Source organism: Trachypithecus francoisi, unplaced genomic scaffold (assembly GCF_009764315.1).
Source record: "Trachypithecus francoisi isolate TF-2019V2 unplaced genomic scaffold, Tfra_2.0 Lachesis_group11, whole genome shotgun sequence".
Taxonomy (NCBI): domain Eukaryota; kingdom Metazoa; phylum Chordata; class Mammalia; order Primates; family Cercopithecidae; genus Trachypithecus; species Trachypithecus francoisi.
The window spans coordinates 120,691,139-120,716,926 of NW_022681456.1; the positions used below are offsets into that span (position 1 = coordinate 120,691,139).

Genomic DNA, 25,788 nt, shown 5'->3' on the forward strand with positions numbered 1-25,788 from the left:
ATATTTTTACTACTTATCATGCTTTTCTCTTTCTCTGGCCAACTATTTCATGTAGAATACATTGACAGTCATTAGTTTTACAACTTAGTCTACAGATTCTGAATTATGGAGAAAGGCTCGTGATGGAATTGAGGAGAATATTGGCAGCATCCAGAGATCATACATTTGTATCAGGATGAAGTTGGAAAAGGGAGCACATTTCTGAATTATCAAATTTGGTAGTTTGAAAACATGTCGAAGTGCTTCGACACACCTCACATGAATAGATGGAGGCTTATTCCCTTACCCTTCAAAACAGGCCTTCATGATTTGTTTTAGTGTATCGTCTGTCTCAGAACTGACACAGAAGAACTGCCAAGGTTTAAAAAGCAGGCACCTTCTTGTCACATGTGCCCTTGGCGGCTTGAGCCAAATGCTGGAGAAACTAGGGGGGAAAACAAACTAAAAATAGAAAGAGATGTCTGAGGAGCCTCAGCTCACAGCCCACCCCCAATAAAACATATCATTAATACATTTCCTGCCATCATTATATAGATTTGACAGATGATTTTTAACATTTTCAGAATGTTTCATTCAATTATGATCCATAGTTTCTATAACCTCTTTAAATTGAGATTTTTTTTAAGAGAGGGAATATTTGAATTTGTTTGAGGAATATTAGGAATGGGAGATAAAGGAGAACACTGAACCTTCAGGGGCTCAGAGATGTCTAAACAAAATAAATTGAAATACTTGACATCAGGTGTCAACTTCAAAAGAAGTTTTCTTTAATTCAAAAAGTAGAAGAAATGACTTTTCTAACTACACATAAAAAATTACAACAGCACTGAAATTATCATGATCATGTTTCTTCATTTCTATTATAGAAATGGTGTTTTTTTTTTTAAGCTATTCATATACTGGTATTAAACCTAGTATACTTTAGTACTGTTTTTGGTATACATATACAAAATTTACATATGTTTGTCACTCAAATTTTATAGTGTGCATCATTATCTAACAAAAATTCTATTCACTTTCTACAAAACATAAAATAAGAATTCATAATAAAATAAAACCTGCCCCAAAGATACATTCTCATCATTGATTTAGAATTGAATGTTTTTACCATCCAAAAAATTAGAGGTTCAAACAATGACAGTTAAGTACATATATGTGGTACAAATTAAAATGGAAAAGAGAAATGACGTCCTGATAAAAACTGTAAGTTCTTAATTATAAGGAGAGATAATAAATTCTTCACATGAAATATCACATGATGAACTATCATAAAGTATACATACATATATGTGTGAAATATACTCAGCTTCGTAGTTTATGGTCAATGTTGTTATTCATACACATGCGTGTGCGCACGCACACACACACACACACATATATATATACATATAAGACTTTTCTAGGTATCTGTTTTGAAATTACTCAAATACATACACTATGGAAAAACCAATGGAAATATAAAATATTCCAGATACTATCAGTTTGTTTTCTGCTAGAAGATACACGATGCTCCCCTTGTGAATCTACGGAGTTGAGGGTTTCTGTTATTTCACTCAGCATGTCACCGGCCCCAAAATGAAAAGAAAGGTCTGTTTTGGCTTCCTATTACCCAGAATCAGGATTAATGAGTGGAAGGAAGGATACATGACTGCAAGAGTCTGGCAAAGTAGGAACACAAGTTTGCTCTGCTGTGTCCTACTATTCCAAGTTGATGTGATTAGACACAGAAAGTAAATGCCAAATAACATGAGGAAGGAGATCATAGTTTGGAAAGCTTTTATGTGGACCTTGGTGCTGAGATCTTGAGATCCTTTGCCATGGAGTTGCATCTTCTTGAGATGTTTACACGGAGAACAGATTAACAGCAGAAAAGCTATTAGTGTCGGAGTGAAGGGTGTGAAGTTTGCTAGTGTGGGTACAGCCATGTTTGAAAGGTGTATTGCATTCCTCAATTTGATCTTCCAAGACAAATTCCCTTCATATTCTTTTGTCCACACACTCTCATCTGTGGTAACCAGAGCAAGATTATGAATCAAAAATTCCAAGGGCCCCAACAGTATCACCAGAGCAACATTCTTAATCCTCTTCTTTAGGTGGAGAAAAATAAGGTTGCAGAAATTGTCAAATCTTGGGCAAACAAAATATGCTGAGGCTAGTAGCAACCAGATGCTGAAATGTTTGGTTGTTGTCGAGACATTGGAAGCAACAATTTCTACTTCTAAACTAAATAAAGTGAAAGTAAACACAGTTGAGTTTTCATCCCTCTTATAGAATATATTTTTTTCTAAGCTATTCACATACTTGTATGAAATCAAATATTCCTCAGTACAGTTTATGGTAGATATAGAAAAAATTTACTCTGCATATGCTTGTAACTTAAATTTTATTGTGTGCAATGTTTTCTAACAATTCTGTTTGCTTTTTACTAAACATAAAATAGGAATTCATAATGGAATAAAACCCCGATGATACATCCTCATTATTGATTTAGAACTGAATGACTTTACCATTCAAAAAGTTAGAGGTTCAAACAATGAATTCTAAATGCTCTGTGGTATATTTGTGTGGTTCAAATGACAATAGAAAACAGCAGTATTTTTCCTGAGATAAGCTGTTAGTTCTTAATAATTATAAGCAGCCATCATAAATTCTACAAGTGAAACATAAAATACATGTATGAAATAAATCTCTTCCTAATTCTGAGAAATTTTTGTCATATTTTATATAATTTGGCAGTTTGTGTGAACAAACAAAAAAGAGTATGTTATTGTCAATGTTCTTAAGTTTTTCATATCCACACACACACACACACACATATACACACACACATATACACACACACACACACACACATTTTTAGAATAACTTTAGGTAAAAGACTTTTCTAGGTATATGTTTGGAAATTACTCATACACATACATTACAGAAAACACAGTAAGAAATGGAAAATGTTTCATACACCACCAGTTTGTTTTCTGCTAGAAGACACACAATGCCCCTCTCGTGAATCTACGGAGATGAAGGCTTCTGTCCTTTCACCCAGTACCTCAGTTGCAGCAAAACTGAAAGAAAAGTCTGCTTTAGCTTCTTGTTTCCCCAAATCAGTATGAATGGGTGGGTTGAAGGATAGCTGAATGTAACAGCTTCACAGAACATGAAGACAAGTTTGTTATCCAGACTCTCAAAACTAAAAGCTGATATGATTAGGAACACAAAGTAAATGCCACATAACAAGAGGAAGGAGATCACAGTTTGCAAAGCTTTTATGTGGACCTTGGTGCTGGGATCCTGAGATCCTTTGCCATGAAGCTGCATCTTCTTCAGATGTTTAAACAGAGAAGAGACTAACAGCAGAAAAGATATTAGGGTCAGAGTGAAGGGTACTAAGTTTACTAGCGTGGTTACAGTCGCATCTGAAAGGTACATTGCACTCCTCAATTTGATCTTCCAAGTCATGTTTCCTTTATATTCTTTTGTCCGTACAATCTGATTTATGTTTACCACAAAAAGATGATAAGCCAAAAATAGCAAAGGCCCCAACAGCATCACCAGAATGACACTCTTAACTCTCCTCTTTAAGTGAAGAAACATAAGGTTGGAGAAATTGGCAATCTTGAGCAAATAAAATATGCTGAGGCTAGTAGCAAGCCAGTTGCTGAAATGGCTGGTTACTATCCAGAGGTTATAACCAGTAGTTCTTACGTCTATACTATAAAAAGGTAGATTCAACACATTTGAAATCCAATTTAATAAAAATGCCCAGAGCAAACCAACTCTGGAGACTGCCAGAGTAGTGAGAATTTGGTCAGCAAAGGAGATCTTTTGTCTCTTGACCCACTCAATGCAATTTACCAACGCTATGAAGCCATTAGCAAAATTTCCAATAACAAATATAACCACTACTAGAATGGAAAAAATGATGGGTAGAAAAGTTATCATGTCTGAACAGACAAAAAGAAATTTTTTAAATCCTGGTGTTGTGTCTGGAGTTGGTTCCTGCATGTCGGTTCATGGTCTGGCTGACTTCAAGAATGGAGCCTCGGAGCTTCACAGTGAGTGTTACAGCCCTTCAAGATGGCATGGACCCAAAGAGTGAGCAGTAGGAAGGTTTATCTTGAGGAGCCAAAGGACAAAGCTTCCACAACATGGGAGGGGACCTGAGCAGGTTGTTGCTGTGGGCTGGGGTGACCAGGTTTATTCCCTTATTTGTCCCCTCCCAGGTTCCATTGTTGTCCTATCAGAGTGTCCTTTTTACAATCCTTCCTGCGATTGGCTACTTTTAGGATCCTGCTGATTGGTGTGTTTTACAGAGTGCTGATTGGTGCATTTTACAGAGCAATGTTTGGTGCTTTTTACAGAGCACTGATTGTTGCATTACAAGCCTCTGGCTAGCTACAGAGTGCTGATTGGTGGGTTTTTAAATAGTGCTGATTGGTGCATTTCACAATCCTCTTGCAAGCTAGAGAAAAGTTGTCCAATTCCCCACTCAACCCAAGAAATCCAGCTGGCTTCACCTCTCAATGTAATATCACTGGTTGTGATTGCTTGAATGTCCTGACCTTAAATTCTATGCAAACCTAATTTGTGAATGTGCTGGGTCGTTCTTTTTACTTTTAAATGCTGTGACCAGTGTCAAGCCAGAAATCACTATGGTATGTTAATTGATGAGTTCAATCATCTCTTTATGGAAAACATTCTTATTTTCAAACAACTCAAATTAACTATTTCATTCATGGTCTGTTCTTGTTATAGACTGGAATTATTCATACTGAAATTGATGGGAAACCTGAATCCTCATTTGCTAGTACACGAATAAGAACAAATTCACTTTCAGTGTTTACAATTTTTCTTCGTGTAACCTCTCCATCATTTGTTTTTAGAGACTTCAGTTGTTAGAGAAGTTTTATAACCCAGTACAGAGATCATATAGTAAATGTTTAAATCCTTAAAGGAAGCTTGGTCATAACTAAGACCATCACCAATATGGACTTTTTAAAATGCCAGATTTAAATACACAGAATCCAAACTGCTTTTATCAAAAGCATCTAAGGTTTTCTTGAGAACCACCGTCAGGCCAATACTCCATAAGATCTGCCTCCTGCTAATACTTTTGTATAATTTCATTATTCACAAGCTCATAAATATGCACACAAATACACACACGTGCACACCACTTATGAATGGAACAAATTATTTTCTAATTATTTTCAAAATAAAAAATGAGTTTCCAAGAGATTGTCCAGATGAAATTAGTCCTATTTTCCCACTCAGGGTTTTCAGCCCATGAATGATATTTATTTATCAAACATATTTCCGATTCTTAGGACTTTGGTAAAGTTTCTCTCAAGTCAAATGTTTAAACATTTATTATTAGATAAAATATTTATCAATTTTCTAAGAATTCCTGAGTACCAGACGCTTTGATATATAATCTTGCAGTATCCTCCTATCACAGGAAGACTGACTACCTTGCTCCTGAACTTCAAATCGATCATTTAACTTGCTTTGATAAGCAGAAAATTACTACACTTTGCATCGAGCTTTGAGATGGCTTCCATGCTGGGGATTCTTCCTCTTTCCGTTACCATGAGAATATCGCCTGGTTAGTACACTGTTCCCAGACACAGAATGAGAAACTAATGAAGTCAGATTGCCATCACCTGATTCAGACTAATTTGGCAAAACTCTATCTCCAAGATGCAGAATTTGGCCCATCTCAAATCTCCAGAGCCATCCACCATACCCAGCTTAGAAAAATGAAATCAGTGCTGACAGCAGGGAAGGCCAAGGAGGATACATCACTAAGTCAAGAAATCAAGACCAACCTGGCCAACATGGTGAAGCCCTGTCTCTACTAAAAATACAAAAATTAACTGAGTGTGGGGTGCTGTGCACCTGTAGTTCCAGCTACTAGGGAGGCCGAGGCAGGAGAATCACTTGAACTCGGGAGGCAGAGGTTGCAGTGAGCCAAGATCACCCCACTGCACTCCAGCCTGGATAACAGAATGAGACGCCATCTCAAAAAACAAACAAACAAACAAATGAAATCCAAAGACATGCGAGACATATATGTCTAATGTAGTTTTGGAGGGTTTCTCCTGCAGAAAAACATAACCGATAAAAGAACTCTGCTAAACCAAGAGTGTGGGAAATATGTACAACCTTGTTGTGTCAGGAATTCAGGAGCCAAAAGAAAAAATGGATGGGGAATGGCAAAGGTTTTTCCTGTGAGGTGGATAATTAAGTCTGGAAGAAATCCTTTGGAAAGATCTGGTCTTGGAATAACATCATCTCAAATTTCCTCATGTTGCAACTAAATAAGAAAGTTCCCATTTCAACTAAGAGTTGTATAAGAATGTATACAAATAGTTGATATTTACCCTTAGTATAGAATGAGACAAGTAATAGTAATTTCTATGAGACATTTCTCCTAATTATAAATTTGTATATTAAAGTTATAAGTCACACTTAGAAATAAACCAATTCAAAAATGGGAAATTCAACAATATATCATAAACACTCAAGTAACCATGATGCAGGGCAAGAGAAGGAATATGGAAAACAGTCTAGTTCCATCTCCATGCCACTTTCCTGACATGAAATGGTAATGATTTTCTTCTTTTTGTAATACTTTTGTCAAAGAAGAGAATAAAAGAAAGGTCTAGGCATCCCCCTGCAACTTGGAAGAAACTAGAAATTGATTTGATGTGAATAGTTTTTTTTTTGGATAGTAGCATGTCTATTTCTGGGTCATCATCACAAACTTTCCTCACAGGGAAATTCATTTAGCAGTACTGGATCTCAAAATTTCATACAATTATTAAAATACAGTATCTCAACCACAGCTACACCATTCTATTCCATGATTTAAATTTTACTGTTTTTATTAGAAGAAATCAAGACTTCTTAGTTTATAACAAACTTTAAGTGATCAAATAGTAAAACAGTACTTACAAGTTTATCAAAAAATGAAGGACATCTGACATAAGTAGGCTTGAATTTCCATGAAAACAAAACTGAATCTGGTGCTTCTGTGAAATTCCACCTTTCATTCCCTATCCTTGAATATAGTTCTGGTTACAGAACTATAATCTTCAAACTCCATCATCACTCACTCAAGTGTAACAGAAGATCTGAGGTCTTACCTCTGTTAGACCATTTGGTCCTAAAATCCGCTCTTTAGAAATAAAAAAGTGTTTTTTGTAGTTGGCGGGCACCTGTAGTCCCAGCTACTTGGGAGGCTGAGGCAGGAGAATGGCGTAAACCCGGGAGGCGGAGCTTGCAGTGAGCTGAGATCCGGCCACTGCACTCCAGCCTGGGCGACAGAGCGAGACTCCGTCTCAAAAAAAAAAAAAAAAAAGAAATAAAAATGTGTTCTTAAAATGTGTTATTTGCTTTATCTTTCATGTTAGGGAATTTTATTTACACTAAAATCTAAATTGTTTCTATAGTGATCATAGTGAAAGGACGATTCGTTGAAGGTCATCATCCATAAATAATTATTTGCTTAAGTAATATATTCTAAAATAAAATACACTTAATTTCTAAATCTAAAGTGTTGAGCTTGACTTAAATTTGGCTGTTTACTACTGTACCTCTCCCACAATAGTGATCATTTTTAAATTACTTATTTTCTAATTTATGTATTTAAATATTTCAAAAATGAATCATTTCATGAGCTAGATGAAGATACAGATGATGATGATAATGATGATGGCAGGTGAAAGGGATAATGCTATTTTGATAAACATGATTTCAGCCTTGTTTCTATGTACTGGAATTCAGGGTAATGAGAGAACACTGTTATTCTTACTCATTGCCTCATAATTCTTCTATGATTCTCAGCATCAGGCCTAGACAAATACCCTCATATGGTATTTCATCAAGAATAATGTAAAATGAACATATTTTCATGATTTATTTGCTTTTTTCCTTTCACTACATTTTAAAAATTGATAACAAAAATGACCTGCAACAATTAGGATTCTATTTTGAAGATTTGGGGCATTTTTCAATATGAACATGGATACATACTCTGTGCAATAATACATTATATCAACTTTATTTCATCTTTTAAGAGCATCATTAGTAAGCCAAATTCTTGCAAATGCTTTTTCCTATTCTTAACCATGGTGACTAAATCTGGATTATTTTACTCTAGCAGTCAAAGTAGCATTAAATATGCACGAACATACTCAAAGATCATGCTAAATAAGTTTCATACCTTAAAAAATTTGCCTGTTTATGATATTTTTCTCTAACGCAGAGCCAAAAAAATTATAGTAACAAAATACTTTACCCAACACACCAGTGTACACAGGAATAGTATTGTGAAGTTAGAATGCTAAATATGAATATAAATATTTCATTGAGAGAAACATTTTTAATATACTTAATATATTTAACATCCATCATATTATAATTTATTGGAAATTCATGAATTTCCAACACTTTCAAATGTGTATTTTAATGAGATAACGCCATACTCAGCTGAAATGATGGCACAGATTTATAATTCTAGGAGTAGTGTATGAAAATTCCCATTGTGTCAAATCCTTTCCAAAATAAGTAATGTCAGGCTAACATTTACACTTTTGTATTTATATAAAATATTATTGAACAACATTTTCCAAGCCCTTTTCTATTTTTATTCAGAATGTATTTTTACTTCAAAAAATTACATTAATCTTTTTTCATTCTTTGTTATTTCATATACACATTAAGAATGCCTTATATATTATGCATATTTATTTATGTTTTATTATAAATTTGTCTAACCCTTTTTCTTCAAGTTTCAAATACTCTTTTGTTATAAGCAAATGTAATTATAATGGAGATACTTCTGTTAATTGATCATTAGGTCAAATGACTTTGAAAAAATATTATTAGTTAACAGCATACTGTAAGGGAAATTTCAGAATTGTTTAACAACTCTTAAAAGGACTCAAAGAAAAAATGTTGAAATATAAAAATAGTCTACAAGTTTAATGTAGGCATCCATGGGAAAATATAAATGTATTATTGTTGTTAGTGAAAAAATGATTGGTAGTAAATTTATCATATCTGAATGTTTTAAAGGCAGGCCTGATATCACTGGTCAAGATTCCCTATAAGGTCCTGACCTTAACTTCTATGTGTACCTGATTCTGAATGTGCAGTAATGTTCTCATTCCTTTTAAATTTTGTGACCAATGTCAAACAGGAAAGCATCTCAATATGCTAATGGGTGAAATCAATGCTGCCTTTATGGAAAACATGAGAATTTCCATGACAGCTCAAATTAACTCCTATTCAAACACAATGTCCTTGCTGTAAGATAAAATTTTCCATATAGGTGTTGAAGTGAAAGGTGAATTCTCATCTACTAGACTCCCAAAGAAGAGTTCTTAAATTGATCTGCAATTTTTTCCTTGTTTAACCTCTCCATAATTTGTGTTCAGCAATTTCAGTTGTTAGAGAAATTTTACAGCCCAATACATAGATGACAAATTGGTTGTATTACCCAGTAAAGGGAGCTTGGACATAACTAGGATCACCAACAAAGTAGGTTTAATTTTTCAATGCCAGTAATATGTAGAGTGAATCCCAACTTTTCCTACCAAAAGCATTCAAGGTTTTCTTGGGAACCTCAGAAAGGCCAATAATTCTTAAAACCTGGCGGCTGGTAATACTTTTGTATAACTTACTGTTAACATGCTCATTAATACAAACACAGCCACACACATACACACATACTCATCCCCTCATGGACAGAAGGAATTGTTGTCCTATAATTTCTAAAATGGAAAATTAATTTTGGGGAGATCATCCAGGTAGACATAGCCCTATTTTCCCATTTGGGCTCTTCAACCCATTTTCAATATTTATCAAACTTATCTCTCATGCTGAGGCCTTTGAATAAGTTTTTCTCTTGAGTCTAATTCTTAAATATTAAGTTTTTAATTAAAATTCTCAGCAATTGTGTCACTATTGTGGGCTACTTGAAAAACATTTTCCATTGAAAGGTCTAGATTTCTTTGTATGTAAATACTTGGTTTTATATTTCCTTATTTAATTTATTGATTAATTAATGGTTTAAGAGGAATAGATATTAAAATCAGTCTCCAATCTTGGATTTTATTTCTTTTCCATTTTTTAGTATAACTGTTTCTAAGAGAGGATTTAGGAGTCAGACTGCCAAGATAGGAAACCAGATTTTCTGTTTCATATAACTGTGGTCTGAGACTTCATTTCACAACTACTCTCTCCCTCAGTATAATCATCTGTAAAATTTAGAGGATAATAATATTCTCTTTGGGTAGCCTTTATGAGGAGTTAGTATACTATGTATAACTGCTTTCAATTTTAGCTCTATAGTACAGGCAGGAAGAAACAATTATTAATTTTTCATATGATCTTATGTTACTTGATACATAAAAGATACCAGTGAGAACTTCCTTTTTTTTTTTTTTTTGGTGGGGGAGCAAGGGAGACAGGGCCCTGCTGTGTCACCCAGGCTGGAATGCAGTGGCTTGATCACAGCTCACTGCAGCCTCAAACTTTTGGATGCAAGTGGTCCTTGCACTTCAGCTTCTGGAGTAGCTGTGTCTACAGGCATGCACCACAACACCCAGCTAATTTTTTTTATTTTTATATTTTGTAGAGACAGAGTCTCCCTATGTTGCCCAGTCTAGACTTCAACTCCTGTTCTTGAGTGGTCCCATCATCTTGGTCTCCCAAAGCGCTTGGATACAGGCATGAACAACCGCACCTGGTTGAGAACTTCTATTTTTGAGCAGAACACACATGGCTCAGAAAAGCATGATATCCCTCTGCTACAACTAAGATAAGAGAAATAAAAGGCCAAAATTATATTTCCAATTCATCACAGAGTTGTACAAGCAAGGATGACCAGCTGAACTGAAATCCAGCACAGGGAGAGTCTGTATAGATTGCAGTTATATATTCAGTGCAATCCCTATCAAAACCCAGCAGATAGGGGGTTTCTACTTTCTGTGGAAAGTAGAAAACCACTCCTAAAATATATCTGGAAACGTCAAATGGCCAGAATACCAAAGGAAATTATTAAAAAATAACAAATTTGGTGGATTACACTTTCTGATTTCAAAGCTGACTTCAAAGCTGCACTAATCAGGATTCTATGGTACTCACATTACGGTAGACACAAAGAACAATGAAACACAACTGAGAGTTCAGAAATTAACACCAACATTCATGGTCAATTGATTTCAAAAAAGGGACTATTGCAATTCAATAGGAATTATTCCTTTATCCTCACAAACATTGCTGGGAAAAAAATTAAAGAAGACTACCTCAAAGAATTTAATAAACAATTTCCCTAAGGTCAAGGATAAAGAAAGGATTCTGAAAGCAGGAAAAGAAAAGAAACAAAGAATGTACAATGGAGCTCCACTACATTTGGCAGCAGCCTTTTCAGTCGAAAAAGGCCAGGAGAGAGTGGCATACATATTAAAAGTGCTGAAGGAAAAAATGTTTTAGCCTAGAATAGTGTAACTGGAGAAAATATCCTTCAAACATGAAACAAAAATAAAGAGTTTTCCAGACCAACAAAAGCTGAGGGATTTCATCAGCATCAGATCTGTCCTATAAGAAATGTTGAAGGATTACTTCAGTCAGAAAGAAAAGGACATTAATGAGCAATAAATAATCACTTGAAGCTACAAAACTCACTGGTAATAGTAAGGAGACAAACACAGACTAGTATAACACTGTAAATGTGGTGCATAAAACTTGCTTAAGTAGAAAAACTAAATTATGAACCAATAAAAAAAAAATAGCAGAGTGGCTGGCCAGATGGCTGAATAGGAGGAGTTGCGGTCTGCAACTCCCAATGAGATATATGCAGAAGTTGGGTGATTTCTGCATTTCCAACTGACTTATATGGCTCATCTCGTTGCGACTGGTTAGACAGTGGGCTCAAGGGAAGCAGTGAGGGACAATGCAAAGAGGGACAGTGCATTCCAGCCCAGATACTACGCTTTTCCCATGGTCTTCGTAACTCACAAATCAGATTTGCTCCAGTACTTATGCCACCAGGGCCCTGGGTTTCAAGCACAAAAGTGGGTGATCATTTGGGCAGACACCAACTTAACTGCACAAGTTTTTTTCATACTTCAGTGGTGCCTGGAATGCCAGCGAGACAGAACCATTCACTCCCCTGGAAAGGGGACTGAAGGCAGGAAGCCAAGTGATCTAGCTCAGTAGATTCCATCCCCTTGGAGCCCAGCAAGCTAAGATCCACTGACTTGAAATTCTAACTGCCAGTGCAGCAGTCCAAAGTCAACCTGGGACACTTAAGCTTGGTCAAGGGAGGGACGTCCGCCATCACTGAGGCTTCAGTAGGTAATTTTCCCCTTACAGTGTAAACAAAGCCACCAGGAAGTTTGTACTGTGCGGAGCCCACCACAGCTCTGCACAGCCACTGTAGTCAGACTGCCTCTCTAGACTCCTCCTCTCTGGTCAGGGCATCTCTTAAAGAAGGGCAGCAGCTGCCATCAGGGGCTTATAGATAGAACTCCCATCTCCTTGGGAGAGAGCACCTGGGGGACAGGGCAGCTGTGGGCACAGTATCAGCAGACATAAACATTCCTGCCTGCCAGCTCTGAAAAGAACTGCAGATCTCCCAGCACAGCGCTTGACCTCTGCCAAGGGACAGACTGACTCCTCAAGTGGGTCGTTGACCTCTGTTCCTCCTGATTGGAAGACACCTCCCAGCAAGCTTTGACAGACAATTGGAGAGTATTATGTTAAATTGAATAAGTCAGAAATAACTGCAAGGTTTGCACAGAAAGGCAAAGGTAGTGGGGGCTAAAGGGAAGGTGTGGCTGGTTAATGGTTACCAGAAAAAAAATAGAAAGAATGAATAAGACCTACTATTTGATAGCATAGCAGGGTGACTATAGTCAATGATAACTTACTTGTACATTTTAAAATAAGTAAAAGAGTATAACTGGATTGTAACAAAAGAGGGTAAATGTTTGAGAGGATGGCTACCCTATTCTTCATTATGTGATTATTACACTTTATGTGCCTGTATCAACACATACCATGTATCCAATAAATATGCACACCTACTATGTATCCACAAAACTTAAAAATACATTTTAATAAAAGAAACACCTAAACTTCCTGTATCTGTTTACTGATAAGGTAAACTAATATGCCCACATAATGTTAAAATACCAAAAAATATAAAATAATGTTTTCAAATAAACTGAATACAAATTATGAAAAATTCCACATATTGACAGCAATTATTTTCTGTAGCCTATCAGCTTAAATTCAACTTTCAAGATTCCTAGTTCAATTTAAGACCTTAGACTAATATTAAATTCAGTGACTTCGTGAAAATCTCTGGATAATTTCTAGGTAAGATGGAATACTGAAATGTGGTCACCAATCACAGGTTATATAAATAAATAAGTAAATATATGTAACTTTTATTCTTATTTTACATTTATGGAGTGGCTATTTGTTTGGATTACATTAACAAACATGGCAGTTTTGTAGGCTAATTCGAGCAAGTGTAAAAGGGATGTATATGACCTTAGAAATTTGTAATATATGTGCTTGAGAATTTTGCACATCTGCCAAAATAGTTATTTTTAAGAGTCCTCAATTACGTAACTTCCTGTTTTCTCTATGAAAGAGAATTACTTTGATTAATGTAATGAATAAAAGTAGGAGTTAGAACCATGCTAGAAACACGAATGGACAAGAAATATGACTGTTATGTAAGGCGATAGAGTGTGGTTTGGGTTTTCAAGAAAAGAGTATCTTCGCCTAAATGTTTTTTGTTGTTATCTCTGTCTTCACTGTGCTTCATGATAACTGAAATCTCAATTTAATTATTTTAACTGGGCTACATGAAGTCTGCCCTATATATGCATGGTATAGGACCATTCAAAGTTTGAATAGTTTATATTCAGAAGTTGGGTCTCCCCTTTTCTGGCCTTCTCCTTTCCCAGATTCTCTCCTGTCCTCTTGCTGCTCATGTTATCCCAAACTCAGTCCTCTGTTTCTTCAACCCAGTAAGTCTACAGTTTTTCTATTGACATTTTAGTCCCCTGCATGGTGCACACTAGGGCCAGCTATAAAATCAGGAAACTCGCTCCTTGATATTCCCTTCTTTCAAGTGCTGACCGTTCTCCAGTATCTGCCTATTTTGTTCATACTCCGTTGCCTTCAGATGACTGTTTATTTTTTCTTAATATTTTCATCCAGAATTCATAGAAAGCATCTGTGGGAGGCTCAGTTCCATGTGTGTTATTTGATCATTAGTGTAAGCAAAAAATGTTGTGTATATATTTTTAATGCTTATCATGTTTTCCTCTTTCTTTGGCCAACTATTTCATTTAGAATAGGTTGACAGTCATTAGTTTTACAGGTTAGTCTACAGATTCTGACTTATGGAGAAAATCTCAGGATGGAATTGGGGCAAATATTGGCATCGTCCAGACATTATACATTTTTATCAGGATGAAACTGAAAAAGGGAGCACATTTCTGAATCATCAAGATTGGTGGCTTGAAAACATGTCCAAGTGCTTCAACACACCTCATATGAATAGACATAGTCTATTCTCCTATCCTTCAAACCGGGGCTTTATGATGTGTTTAAGTAAATTTTATGTAACAGAACTGACACAGAAGAACTTCCAAGGTTTAAAAAGCTGGTGCCTTCTTGTCACATGTGCCCTTGGGGCCTTGAGCCAAATGCTGGAGAAACTATGTAGAGAAACAAAATAAAAATAGAAAGAGATGCCTGAGGATCCTCAGCTCACTGCCACCCCCACAATATAACATATCATTAATACCTTTCCTGTCATCAATATATAGACTAGACAGATAATTTTTAATATTTGCAGAACTTTTCATTCAATTATGATCCATAGTTCTATACCCTCTTTACATTGAGCTTCTTTATAGAGAAGGAATATTTGAATTTTTAAAAAAAATATTAGGAATGGGAGACAAAGCAGAATATTGGAAATTCAGGGGCTCAGAGTTGGCTAAGCAAAATAAAAGGAAATAATTGACATCAGATGTCAATTTCAAAAAAAAGGTTTTCTTTAATTCAAAAAGTGTAAGAAATGACTTTTCTAACTACACATAAAGAAATTGTAACAGCATTGAAATGATCATGATCATGTGTCTTCATTCCTATTACAGAAATGACTTTTTTCTAAGCTATTCACATACTGGTATAAAATCCAGTATTCTTTACTACTGTTTTTTGTATACATATACAAAATTTACTCTACACATGTTTGTCACGCATATTTTAGTGGTGTGTATCATTAGTTATCAATAATTTTATTTGCTTTATACTAAACATAAAATACAAATTCATAATGAAATAAATCCTACCCCAAAGATTCATACTCATCATTGATTTAGAATTCAATGTTTTTACCATCCAAAAAATTAGAGGCTTACGCAGTGATATTTAAGTACATATATGTGGTACAAATTACAATGGAAAACAACAATGATTTCCTGTTAAAAGCTGTGAGTTCTTAATTATAAATAGAGATAATGAATTTTTCACATGAAATACCATACAATGAACTATCATAAAATATACCTACTATATATGTGAAATACATTAGGCTTCATAATTTATGGTCAATGTTGTTATTCATACATATGAAAACACACACACACACATATGTACATATATATGTAACTTTTCTGAGTATCTGTTTTGAGGTTATGTAAATATATACACTAAGGAAAAATGAATGGAAATATAAAATGTTCGAGACACCCGTCAGTTTCTTTTCTTCTAGAAGACACACAATGCTCCCCTTGTGAATCTATGGAGTTCAGGGTTTCTGTTATTTCACTCAGTATGTCACCTGCCATAAAACTGAAAGAAAGGTCTGTTTTAGCTTCTTACTTCCCATAATCAGGAAGAATGAGTGGAAGGAATGATACATGATTGCAAGAGTTTGGCAAAGCAGGAATACAAGTTTGTTCTGCTGTATCCTTGGATTCCAAGTTGATGTGATTAGACACAGAAAGTAAATGGCAAATAACATGAGGAAGGAGATCACAGTTTGCAAAGCTTTTATGTGGACCTTGGTGCTGAGATCTTGAGATCCTTTGCCATGGACCTGCATCTTCTTGAGATGTTTACATGGAAAACAGATTAACAGCAGAAAAGATATTAGTGTTAGAGTAAAGGGTGTGAAGTTTGCTAGTGTGGTTACAGTCGTGTTTGAAAGGTGTATTGCATTCCTCAATTTGATCTTCCAAGACAAATTTCCTTTATATTCTTTTGTTCACACACCCTTATCCGTGGTTACCAGAGCAAGATTACAATCAAAAATACCAAGGGCCCCAACAGTATCATCAAACCAACATTCTTTTTTTGTTTTTTTGTTTTTTTTTTTTTTGAGACGGAGTCTTGCTCTGCCACCCAGGCTGGAGTGCAGTGGCCGGATCTCAGCTCACTGCAAGCTCTGCCTCCCGGGTTTATGCCATTCTCCTGCCTCAGCCTCCTGAGTAGCTGGAACTACAGACGCCCGCCTCCTCACTTGGCTAGTTTTTTGTATTTTTAAGTAGAGACAGGGTTTCACCGTGTTAGCCAGGATGGTCTCGATCTCCTGACCTCGTGATCCGCCCGTCTCGGCCTCCCAAAGTACTGGGATTACAGGCTTGAGCCACCGCGCCCGGCCCAAACCAACATTCTTAATCCTCTTTTTAGGTGGAGAAAAAGAAGGTTGGAGAAATTGGCAATCTTGAGCCAATAAAATATGCTGAGGCTAGTAGCAACCAGATGCTGAAATGGTTGATTATTGCTGAGACATTAGAAGCAACAATTCTTACTTCTGAACTATATAAAGCCAAATTAAACACAATTGCATACTGACATAATGATATGCCTCAGAGTAAACCAATTCTGGAGACCACTATAGCAGTGAGAATTTGGTCAGCTGAGGAGATCTTTCCTGTCTTAACTCATTCATTGACATTTACTAGAGTTATGATGCTATTGGCAACATTTCCAAGAACACATGCAAATACTACCAGAATTAATAAAATAATAAGCAGAAAACATATCATGTTTGAACAAACAAAAAGAAAGGAAAAATGCAGGCTTAGTAACACTAGTTGTGATTCCCTTAATATCCAGACCTTAACTTCAATAAACACTTGATTTCTAAATGTGCAATAACATTTTCTGCCTTTAAATTCTGTGACTAACATCAACAGGAAAGCACCAGCATATGCTAATGGATGAGGCCAAAGCTGTCTTTATAGAAATATAAATATTGTTATTCTCAAAACAGCTCAAATTCACTCCTCCTCATACACTGCCTGTCTTGCTATATGCTGAAATATTTTACATTTATACTGAGGCTGAAGTGAAAGTGAATTCCCATGTGTTAGTATGCAAATAAAGACATATTCTTTTTCTCTGCTTTGCAATTATTTTCCTTGTTTAACCTCTCCATAATTTGGGTCCAGAATCTTCAGTTTTTACATAGGGAAATTTTAAAACCCAGTCAATGTATCATGCAGGAAATGTCTACATTGTTTAAGGAGCTTGGTCATAACTAGGATAATACCAGTATGGTTTTTTTTAATAGCAAATGTAAATACCAGAATCTAAACCTTATATCAAAATCATCCAAGATTATCTTGGAAAGTTCTGGGAGACAAATACACCTTAAAATCTGGTTTCTGATAACCAATAAATTCATATGACATCATTGTTAATAAGCTCCTAAATATAGACACACATGCACTGACACCCTTAGGGGATGCAAGAAATTATTTTCTTGTAATTCCTGAATTGGAAAATGAGTTTCCAGGAGGTCATCCAGGTGGAATTAGTCGTATTCCACTCAGGGTTGTAGGACAATGAATAATATTTATCAAACATGTTTCTCATGCTTCAGCCTGCCGAGAACACCTCAGTCGTGGAGACCCGAATCCAGTGGGCCTAGAGGAATTAAAGACAGACACATAGAAATATAGCATGCGGAGTTGGAAATCAGGGGTCCCACAGCCTCCAGAGCTGAGAGCCCTGAACAGATTTGCCCGCATATTTATTCACAGCAAGCCAGTGATAAGCATTGTTTCTATATATTATAGATTAACTGAAAGCATTCCTTAGGGGAAACAAAGGGATGGGCTGAAACAAAGGAATGGGTTTGGCTAGTTATCTGCAGCATGTCCTTTAGGTGCAGATCACTCATGCTATTGTTTATGGTTCAGGAATGCCTTTAAGCAGTTTTCTGCCCTGTGTGGATCAGGTGTTTCTTGCCCTCATTCCAGTATATCCGCAACCTTCAGCAGGGACATCATGGCCATCATGAACATGTCACAGTGCTGTAGAGATTTTGTTTATGGCCAGTTTTGGGGCCAGTTTATGGCTAGATTTGGGGGCCTGTTCCTAACATGTCCCGCATCTTTTTTTTTGTTTTTCAAAGTGATAAAAGCAAAAGCAACCTTATTACGGTGAGCTACTTCTCACAGGAGTCAGAGTCTCATCTGCAGACTACGTAAAGACAAACAACACAGATTAAAAGCACTATCATCATTGAAATCACAGAGCTTTGAAGTGTTTTCATCCATTTTAATGGGTTACTAGCTGCTAATCTGTCTGCAGCTCCTTCAAGCACTCCAGTTCCTGGCATTAAGGCTAGGTGTGCCTGGGATGCTTTAAATATTTGTTCTTTTAATTTTGCAATTTTCAAAGACAAGTTTGTAGAGTATCCTTCTACATGCCTTTTTATTCTTTCCCAAATTTTGATCTTATTAAGAGCCATTAATAGTTTCCATAAATTCTTATGTTTAATTCCTCCAGTGGGCCATATCACTGGAGGTTGAGGTGCCACTATACCACCATGTTTCCAGATAACAGGAACTCTTGCCATATTTCTTATCATTTCTACCATCTGACCATTTTGTTCATATCAGTTGAACATAGTGTGGCTGTGGCACACAGACTGAGAGGTGCAATTCAAGCTAAACATCCCCTTAGGGGACCAATCAATAATGATTCCGTAGGAATCGCTGTGCAGCACCTCTGCCTGTTCTGCAATGCAATCTTCCTAAACAAATATGTTCATTTTTTTCTGGCCAGGTCCAATTCTGTTTACAAATTGGTTTTTGAGAGAGGTATACCTAAATTATAGGAGCAGATTTATTATGGTAAATACTGAGGTCAGAAAGCATGTGTAAGTGTGTCATAGAGCGATTACATCCAGGTGTTATTGCCATCCAAGATTGACAAATATGCCCAATAAGTATAATTGTTCTCTGTGTCAGCCTTGTTGAAGGAATACTCATGGCAGTGGTGATCACCACTATCAGAGTTACCATTAAATTACTTATTGCAACTGATTGTCCCTCTTTCCTCAGGTTTTCTTCCACCAACTGTGCAGCTTCTTGATCTGTCCCCAGGCAGGTGGCTGTGTTCAACGTGTGTTGCTTGTGACAGTCGGGGTCTTCCTCAGCATCAGTCTTGACATGGCTGTAACTGAGGGGTCTTTGGGATCTTCCCAGAAACTCTTCCTTGGCATCTGGCTCATAAGGTTTCAGGTGTCTTGATGGTATCCAAATTGGCTGTGAATTTGGTCCTGGAGAAACACAAGCATAACCTCTACCCCAAATTATTATTTTACCTATTTCTCAACTTTTGTTATCAGATCTCTCCACCAAACCTGTTGTTCTGCTTCTATCTTTGCAGCTGGTTTCTGTAGATGTTGTTCAGCTGCTGATAACATCTGGCCTTTAGGCAGGCTAAAAGAATTTGAAGTTAATAATGCTAGATTCCGTTGCATCTGAGGTGTCCTATAGTTTCTATTATCCCCACCCCTCTGCTTTTGCAACCGCTGTTTCAGGGAGAGATTCATGCTTTCCACTATGGCTTGTCCTTGAGAACTATATGGGATACCGGTAATGTGTTTAATATTCCATACAGAGAAAAGTGTAGCTAGAGCTTGGCTAGTATAGCCTGACATTATCTGTTTTAATCAAAGCTACAATGACCATCACTGCAAAACACTGCAAAAGTTGATGTTTAATACAGGCAAAAGACTCTCCTGATTGGCATGTAGCCCAGATAAAGTGACAAAAGGTGTCCACACATACATGTACATAAGTTAGTCTCACAAATGAGGGAACATATGTGACATCCATTTGCCAAAGAGAATTAGGTCCCAATCCTCAAGGATTAATTCATCCTGTAAAAGATGAGGAATGCACCATTTGGCAAGTTGGGCATCACTGGATAATACCTTTAGCTTCTTTCCAGGTAATGCTGTATATGCATTTGAGACCAGAGACATTAACATGGGTTCAATTGTGAAAGTGTCTAGCACTAAATATTGCAGTAGCAACTAGATGGTCAGCCATTTGATTCCCTGAAGTCAAAGGTCCTGGAAGAGGTGTATGAGCCCTAATGTGAATGATGTAAAAGGGTGCATTCTATTCCTAGCTGCTGTTTGCAATTGGGTAAATAAAGTCATCAGTTGTTCATCTGTATGAAATCATAACTGAGCATTTTCAATTAACTGTGTGAAATGAACCAAGTATGAAGAATCAGAAATCACATTAATAGGCATATCAAAAGCAGTCAATATCTCAATTACAGCTACAAATTCTGTTTTTTTGAGTTGAAGTATAGGGCATCTGAAGAACTTTACCTTTGGAGCCAGAATAAGAAGCTTTACCATTACTAACCCATCTGTGAAAACATTTTCAGCACCTTCAATTGGTTTAAATTTAGTTATTCTAGGGAGGATCCAATTAGTTAATTTCAAAAATTGTAACAGTTTCGTTTTAGGAAAATGATTATCAAGAATGCTCACAAAGTCAGCTAAATGGGTTTGCCAAGTAAGACTATTTATAAAAGCTTGTTGTATTTGTGCCTTTGTGAGAGAGACAATAAGTTTTCCAGGATCGTATACAAGTAATAACAATCTGAGTTTTCCCATTACCTATCATAGTAGCAATTTGATCCAAATAAGGAGTTAGAGTCCATGAATTAGTATGTGGCAGAAAAAGCCATTCTACTAAGTCCTGTTCTTGGACAGTAACACCAGTAGGTGAATGCTGAGTTGGAAAAATTAGCAGATCTAGAGTCTTCTCTGGATCTATTCTATTTATTTTAGCTTTGTGGACTTTTCAATCAACTGTAACTCTGCCTCAGCCTCCTTTGTTAATTGTCAAGGGCTAGTGAGACTAGGATCTCCTCTAAGGATAGAAAGTAGATTACTCATGGCATAGATAGTAATGCCTAGAGCAGGTCATATCCAATTAATGTTCCCTAGTAATTTTTGAAAGTCATTTAATGCTTTCAATTGATCCCTATGTATGGTTACTTTCTGAGGCACTATTGTAGTTTCATTTACTAAGGTCCCCAAATAGGAGTGAGGAGTAGTAGTCTGAATTTTGTCAGGAGTTATAATTAAACCAGCATGAGAAATTGAATTTTGCAAGTGATCATAACATTGGAGTCATATTTCTCGAGTGGGGGCAGCACAAAGTTTATCTTCCAAATAATGATTAATGTAACAGTATGAAAATTTTTTACGAGTAGGTTCAATTGCTTCCCCAACATACATCTGGCAAATAGTTGGACTGTTAAATATGCCTTATAGCAACACTTTCCAATGAAAATGCTTAGCAGGCTGCAGGTTGTTTATTGCAGGAATTGTAAATGCAAACTGTTCACAGTCTTGCTCAGCTAAGGGACAGCAAAGAAACAGTCTTTTAAATCTACGACTATTAAAGGTCACAGCAGAAGAAGTCAATCCTGGCTGTATAGGTTTTATAACTGAATTAATGACTCTTAAGTCAGTTAACATTCTCCATTCACCTGATTTTTTCTTAATTATGAAAACTGGAGAACTCCAAGGGGAAAATGTTGGAGCTATGTTTTGTTTGTTTGTTTGTTTGTTTTCTAATTGTTCAGCAAAGAGGTCCTCTGAAACCTCCAGTTTCTCTTTACTTAGCGGCCATTGTTGTATCCAAATTAGCTTATCTGCTAACCATTTTAAAGGTATAGGTTCTGGAGACTTAACAATGACCACCATCAAAGATGATACCCAAAACCTTGGTGGGAACTTTCCACCATCAAAGATGATACCCAAAACCTTGGTGGGAACTTTCCACCATCAAAGATGATACCCAAAACCTTGGTGGGAACTCTTCCCACTTGAAGCGGTTCCTTCAAACCTTGCAAATTTTTCCTAGTCCCATACCAGGGACATACACTATTTCATGCATCATATGTTGACTTTGAGGGCTGTATAATTGCTCTGGAAGTAGAACTTGTGCTCCCCTTTGTTGTAATAAATCTCTCCCTCATAAATTTATAGGTACAGAAGTTATAATTGGTTGATTAGTTCCAGGTTGTCCTTTGGGCCCTTCACAATGCAAAATATAAATACTTTGATATATTTCAGGGGCTTTACCAACTCCAACTTTGTTAAATTGAGTGGGTTGAATTGGCCATGTGGATGGCCAATGTGTTACAGAAATGATTGAAATGTCCTCTCCTGTATCTACCAAACCTTTAAATTTCTTTCCCTGAATATTTACTTCAAAGGTAGGACATTATCAGTAATTCAGTTCACCCAATAAGCTGCTTTGCCTATTTGTGCTTCCAAATCCTCCTCTTCCTTTAATTTCACTTTTCCCCATTTCCACATATGGCACAATCAGGAGCTGTGCTATACACTCTCCTGGCTCTGTTTCCCAGGGAACAGAAGTAGATACAACAATTTGAATTTCCCCATTGTAATCTGAATCAATGACTTCTGTATGTATTTGTACTCCTTTTAAATTTAAACTAGACCTTCCTAGAAGTGATCCTATCATCCCCACTGGCAAAGGTCCACAGACTCCTGTTGGGGCCTTTTGCAGGGGTCCCCCAGGCAGAAGACTCACAGCTTTTGTGCAGCATAAATCTACTGTGGCACTACCAGCTGAAGTGGGGGACAGTCATTGTACAGGGGTGAGGGAATGGCCTGAGCCAGAGATTCCCCAGTTTGGAATGAGGACCAGGACAGACTCCTCATGGTATTTCCTGAAATTGGGTTTCCATCTTTATCAAATTTAGAATGACACTGATTAGCCCAATGTTTTCCTTTTTTGCATTTTGGACATATTTCAGGCTCAGCAGTTTTCGTTTTCCCCTGTCTAGTGGCCTGACTAGCTGATTTTTCCTACATTCTTTTCTAGTATGACCATGCTTCTCACAGTTAAAACAAGCTCCAGGAAACAGAATATTTCCTTTATCCACTCTCAGTCCTGCCATTGCCTGGGCTAGCAGAATAGCCTTATGCAGATTACCTCCGATACCGTCACAGACCTTGATATAATCAACTAAATGTGGTTTCCCTAAAGGCTCAAATGTAGCTATAATATTTCCCTGTTGATCAGGTGGGTGTATTCTAACAGGGAATGGCCAAGCTTCTAAATCACCCTCTCATCTAGCTTGCTGAATTTCTGCCTGAATAGAACTGAGAGCAGTTGCTCAAGGCGCTTCTCAAACAGTCACTGGGGCAACTACTTTTCACCCAGTGTCCTCCAGAAAAGAAAGATCTGGAGAGTCAGGCCACTCTTTTTCTTCAAAATAAGGAGGGGGTAAGGATGAACCTCTTCCTCCTTTGCTGCTTCAGCTTTAGTTTGCAAACAAACCTGCTCTGTCATTTCTTCTGTTACTTCATTATACTCTCCTTCCCCCTTATTATTAGTGTGAAAATACGCTTCCAAGCTCCCCTTCTTACTCACCACGGGGACTGCTTAAGAGTACTTGAGTGTACTCCAGCTTAGTTCCATGTTCTCCAACCATCACTCCGGTGACCCTTTGACGTGCGTTTGATCCCAATGTATGGGTGCCACTTGCTGAGACCAGCTCAGTCGTGGAGACCCCAACCCAGCAGTGCTAGAGGAATTAAAGACACGCACACAGAAATATAGCATGTGGAGTGGGAAATCAGGGGTCTCACAGCCTTCAGAGTTGAGTGTCTTGAACAGAGACTTACCCATAAATTTATAGACAGCAAGTCAGTGATAAACATTGTTTCTATAGATTATAGATTAACAGAAATTATTCCTTAGGGGAAACAAAGGGATGGGCTGAAACAAAGGAATTAATCTAGCTAGTTATCTATAGCAGGAACATGTCCTTAAGGCACAGATAACTCATGCTATTGTTTGTGGTTCAGGAATGCCTTTAAGGGGTTTTTTGCCCTGGGTAGGCCAGTTGTTTCTTGCCCTCATTCCCGTAAACCCACAAACTTCAGCACTGGCATCATGGCTGTCATGAACATGTCACAGTGCTGCATAGATTTTGTTTATGGCCAGTTTTGGGGCCAATTTACAGCCAGATTCAGGAGCCTGTACCCAACATAGGCCTTTGGTAAATTTACTCTCAACGTTAAATAATTAAATTAATTATTTAATTAAAATATTCAGCATTTTTGCAAATATTTCTAAGCACCCTACACTTTGTCATATAATCTTGCAGTATCCTCCCATCACAGGCTGGGTGACTACCTGCAACTTGGACTCTAAATTCACTCATGTAATTTGTTCCAGGGAACAGGAAATTAGCAGACTTTATGCAGAGATTTAAGATGGCTTCCATATTGGAGCTTCTTGTTCTTCTCCATTCACCATGAGGACATCATCTGGCTACTACACTATTCCCAGAAGAAGAATGTGAAACTAGTGGAGTCAGAATGCAACTGCCTTATCTAACCTAAATCAGCCAAAATAGCTTCAAAATGCAGTACATGGCCCATCTCCAATCTCCACAGCCATCCACCAAACCTAGCTTACAAAAATGAAATCCAAAGACATATGAGACATAAATATCTAAGGCAGTTTTGGAGGATTTTCTCTTGCAGAAAAACAAAAGTGATATAAGTATTCTGCCAAGACGAGACTGGGAAACATGTCCACCCTCATTGTGTCAGGAATTCAGGATCCAAGGGTGGAATAATAGATGGAGAATGTCAAAGTTTTTTCATATGAAGTAGATAATTAATGCTAGAAGAAACATCTGCTGAAAACTCTGGGGTTGGCAGGAAGCATCATGTCAAATTTTCAATAGTTACAATTAAAATAAAAAAGTTTCTAATTAAAATCTTTTACAGTTGTACATGAATGTATACAAATAGTGGATTTTTCCCTTCAGTATATAATGAGCAGAGTCATAACAATTTTCATGGAGCATGTCTTCTAATTACTAATTTTTACATAATAACTAGACCTGCACACTTAGAAATGGGCCAAAACATAAATGGAAAACGTAGCAATGTGTCATAAACACTCATGTAACCATTATGTAGGGCAAGACATGGAACATTGTTAAGAGCCTAGGTTTACCTCAATGCCACTTTCCAATTCCCTACACCTTTCTTCACACCTCCTATGATAAGCAACATCCATAATTTATGATGATCTTTTTAAAATTTTCTTTATAGTTTACCAACTAGGTATGCAACCCTAAACTCAATAGCTTGGTTTGGCCTGCTTTGAACTGTGTATAGGTGCAATCCTACATGTTCTTATTCATGGCATCCTGGGCTCAAGATTATGTAACTGAAATTTAATAACATAGATGCATGTACACGTGATTAATTTTTTTCACTTCTGTAGATTTTTCAATTTTATGATTTTAATATAATTATCCATCCTTATTTGATGTAAATATGGGCAGCTTATTCTTTGAACTATTAGAATAATGCTACAATGAGCATTCTTTCACATATCATTTGCTACAATTCCTTTGCAT

The 25,788-nt window shown here is 36.8% G+C and overlaps 2 protein-coding genes and 1 pseudogene across 2 annotated transcripts; all 3 read right to left on the bottom strand.

The window, feature by feature from the left end:
• Window positions 1–1,299: 1,299 nt before the first annotated feature.
• LOC117090904 (taste receptor type 2 member 19-like) lies at window positions 1,300–2,480 on the bottom strand. The gene is made up of 2 exons (XM_033223497.1): window positions 2,473–2,480; window positions 1,300–2,289 (listed from the first exon to the last, which is right to left on the bottom strand). The coding sequence occupies exons 1-2, from the start codon at window positions 2,478–2,480 to the stop codon at window positions 1,554–1,556; spliced, it is 744 nt and encodes a 247-aa protein (XP_033079388.1). The 3' UTR covers window positions 1,300–1,553.
• Window positions 2,270–4,632, bottom strand: LOC117090516 (taste receptor type 2 member 31-like). Its single transcript, XM_033222855.1, has one exon. The coding sequence runs from the start codon at window positions 4,000–4,002 to the stop codon at window positions 3,010–3,012; it is 993 nt and encodes a 330-aa protein (XP_033078746.1). The 5' UTR covers window positions 4,003–4,632; the 3' UTR covers window positions 2,270–3,009.
• Window positions 4,633–15,838: 11,206 nt separating this feature from the next.
• On the bottom strand, window positions 15,839–18,334 carry LOC117090522 (annotated as a pseudogene).
• Window positions 18,335–25,788: the final 7,454 nt, after the last annotated feature.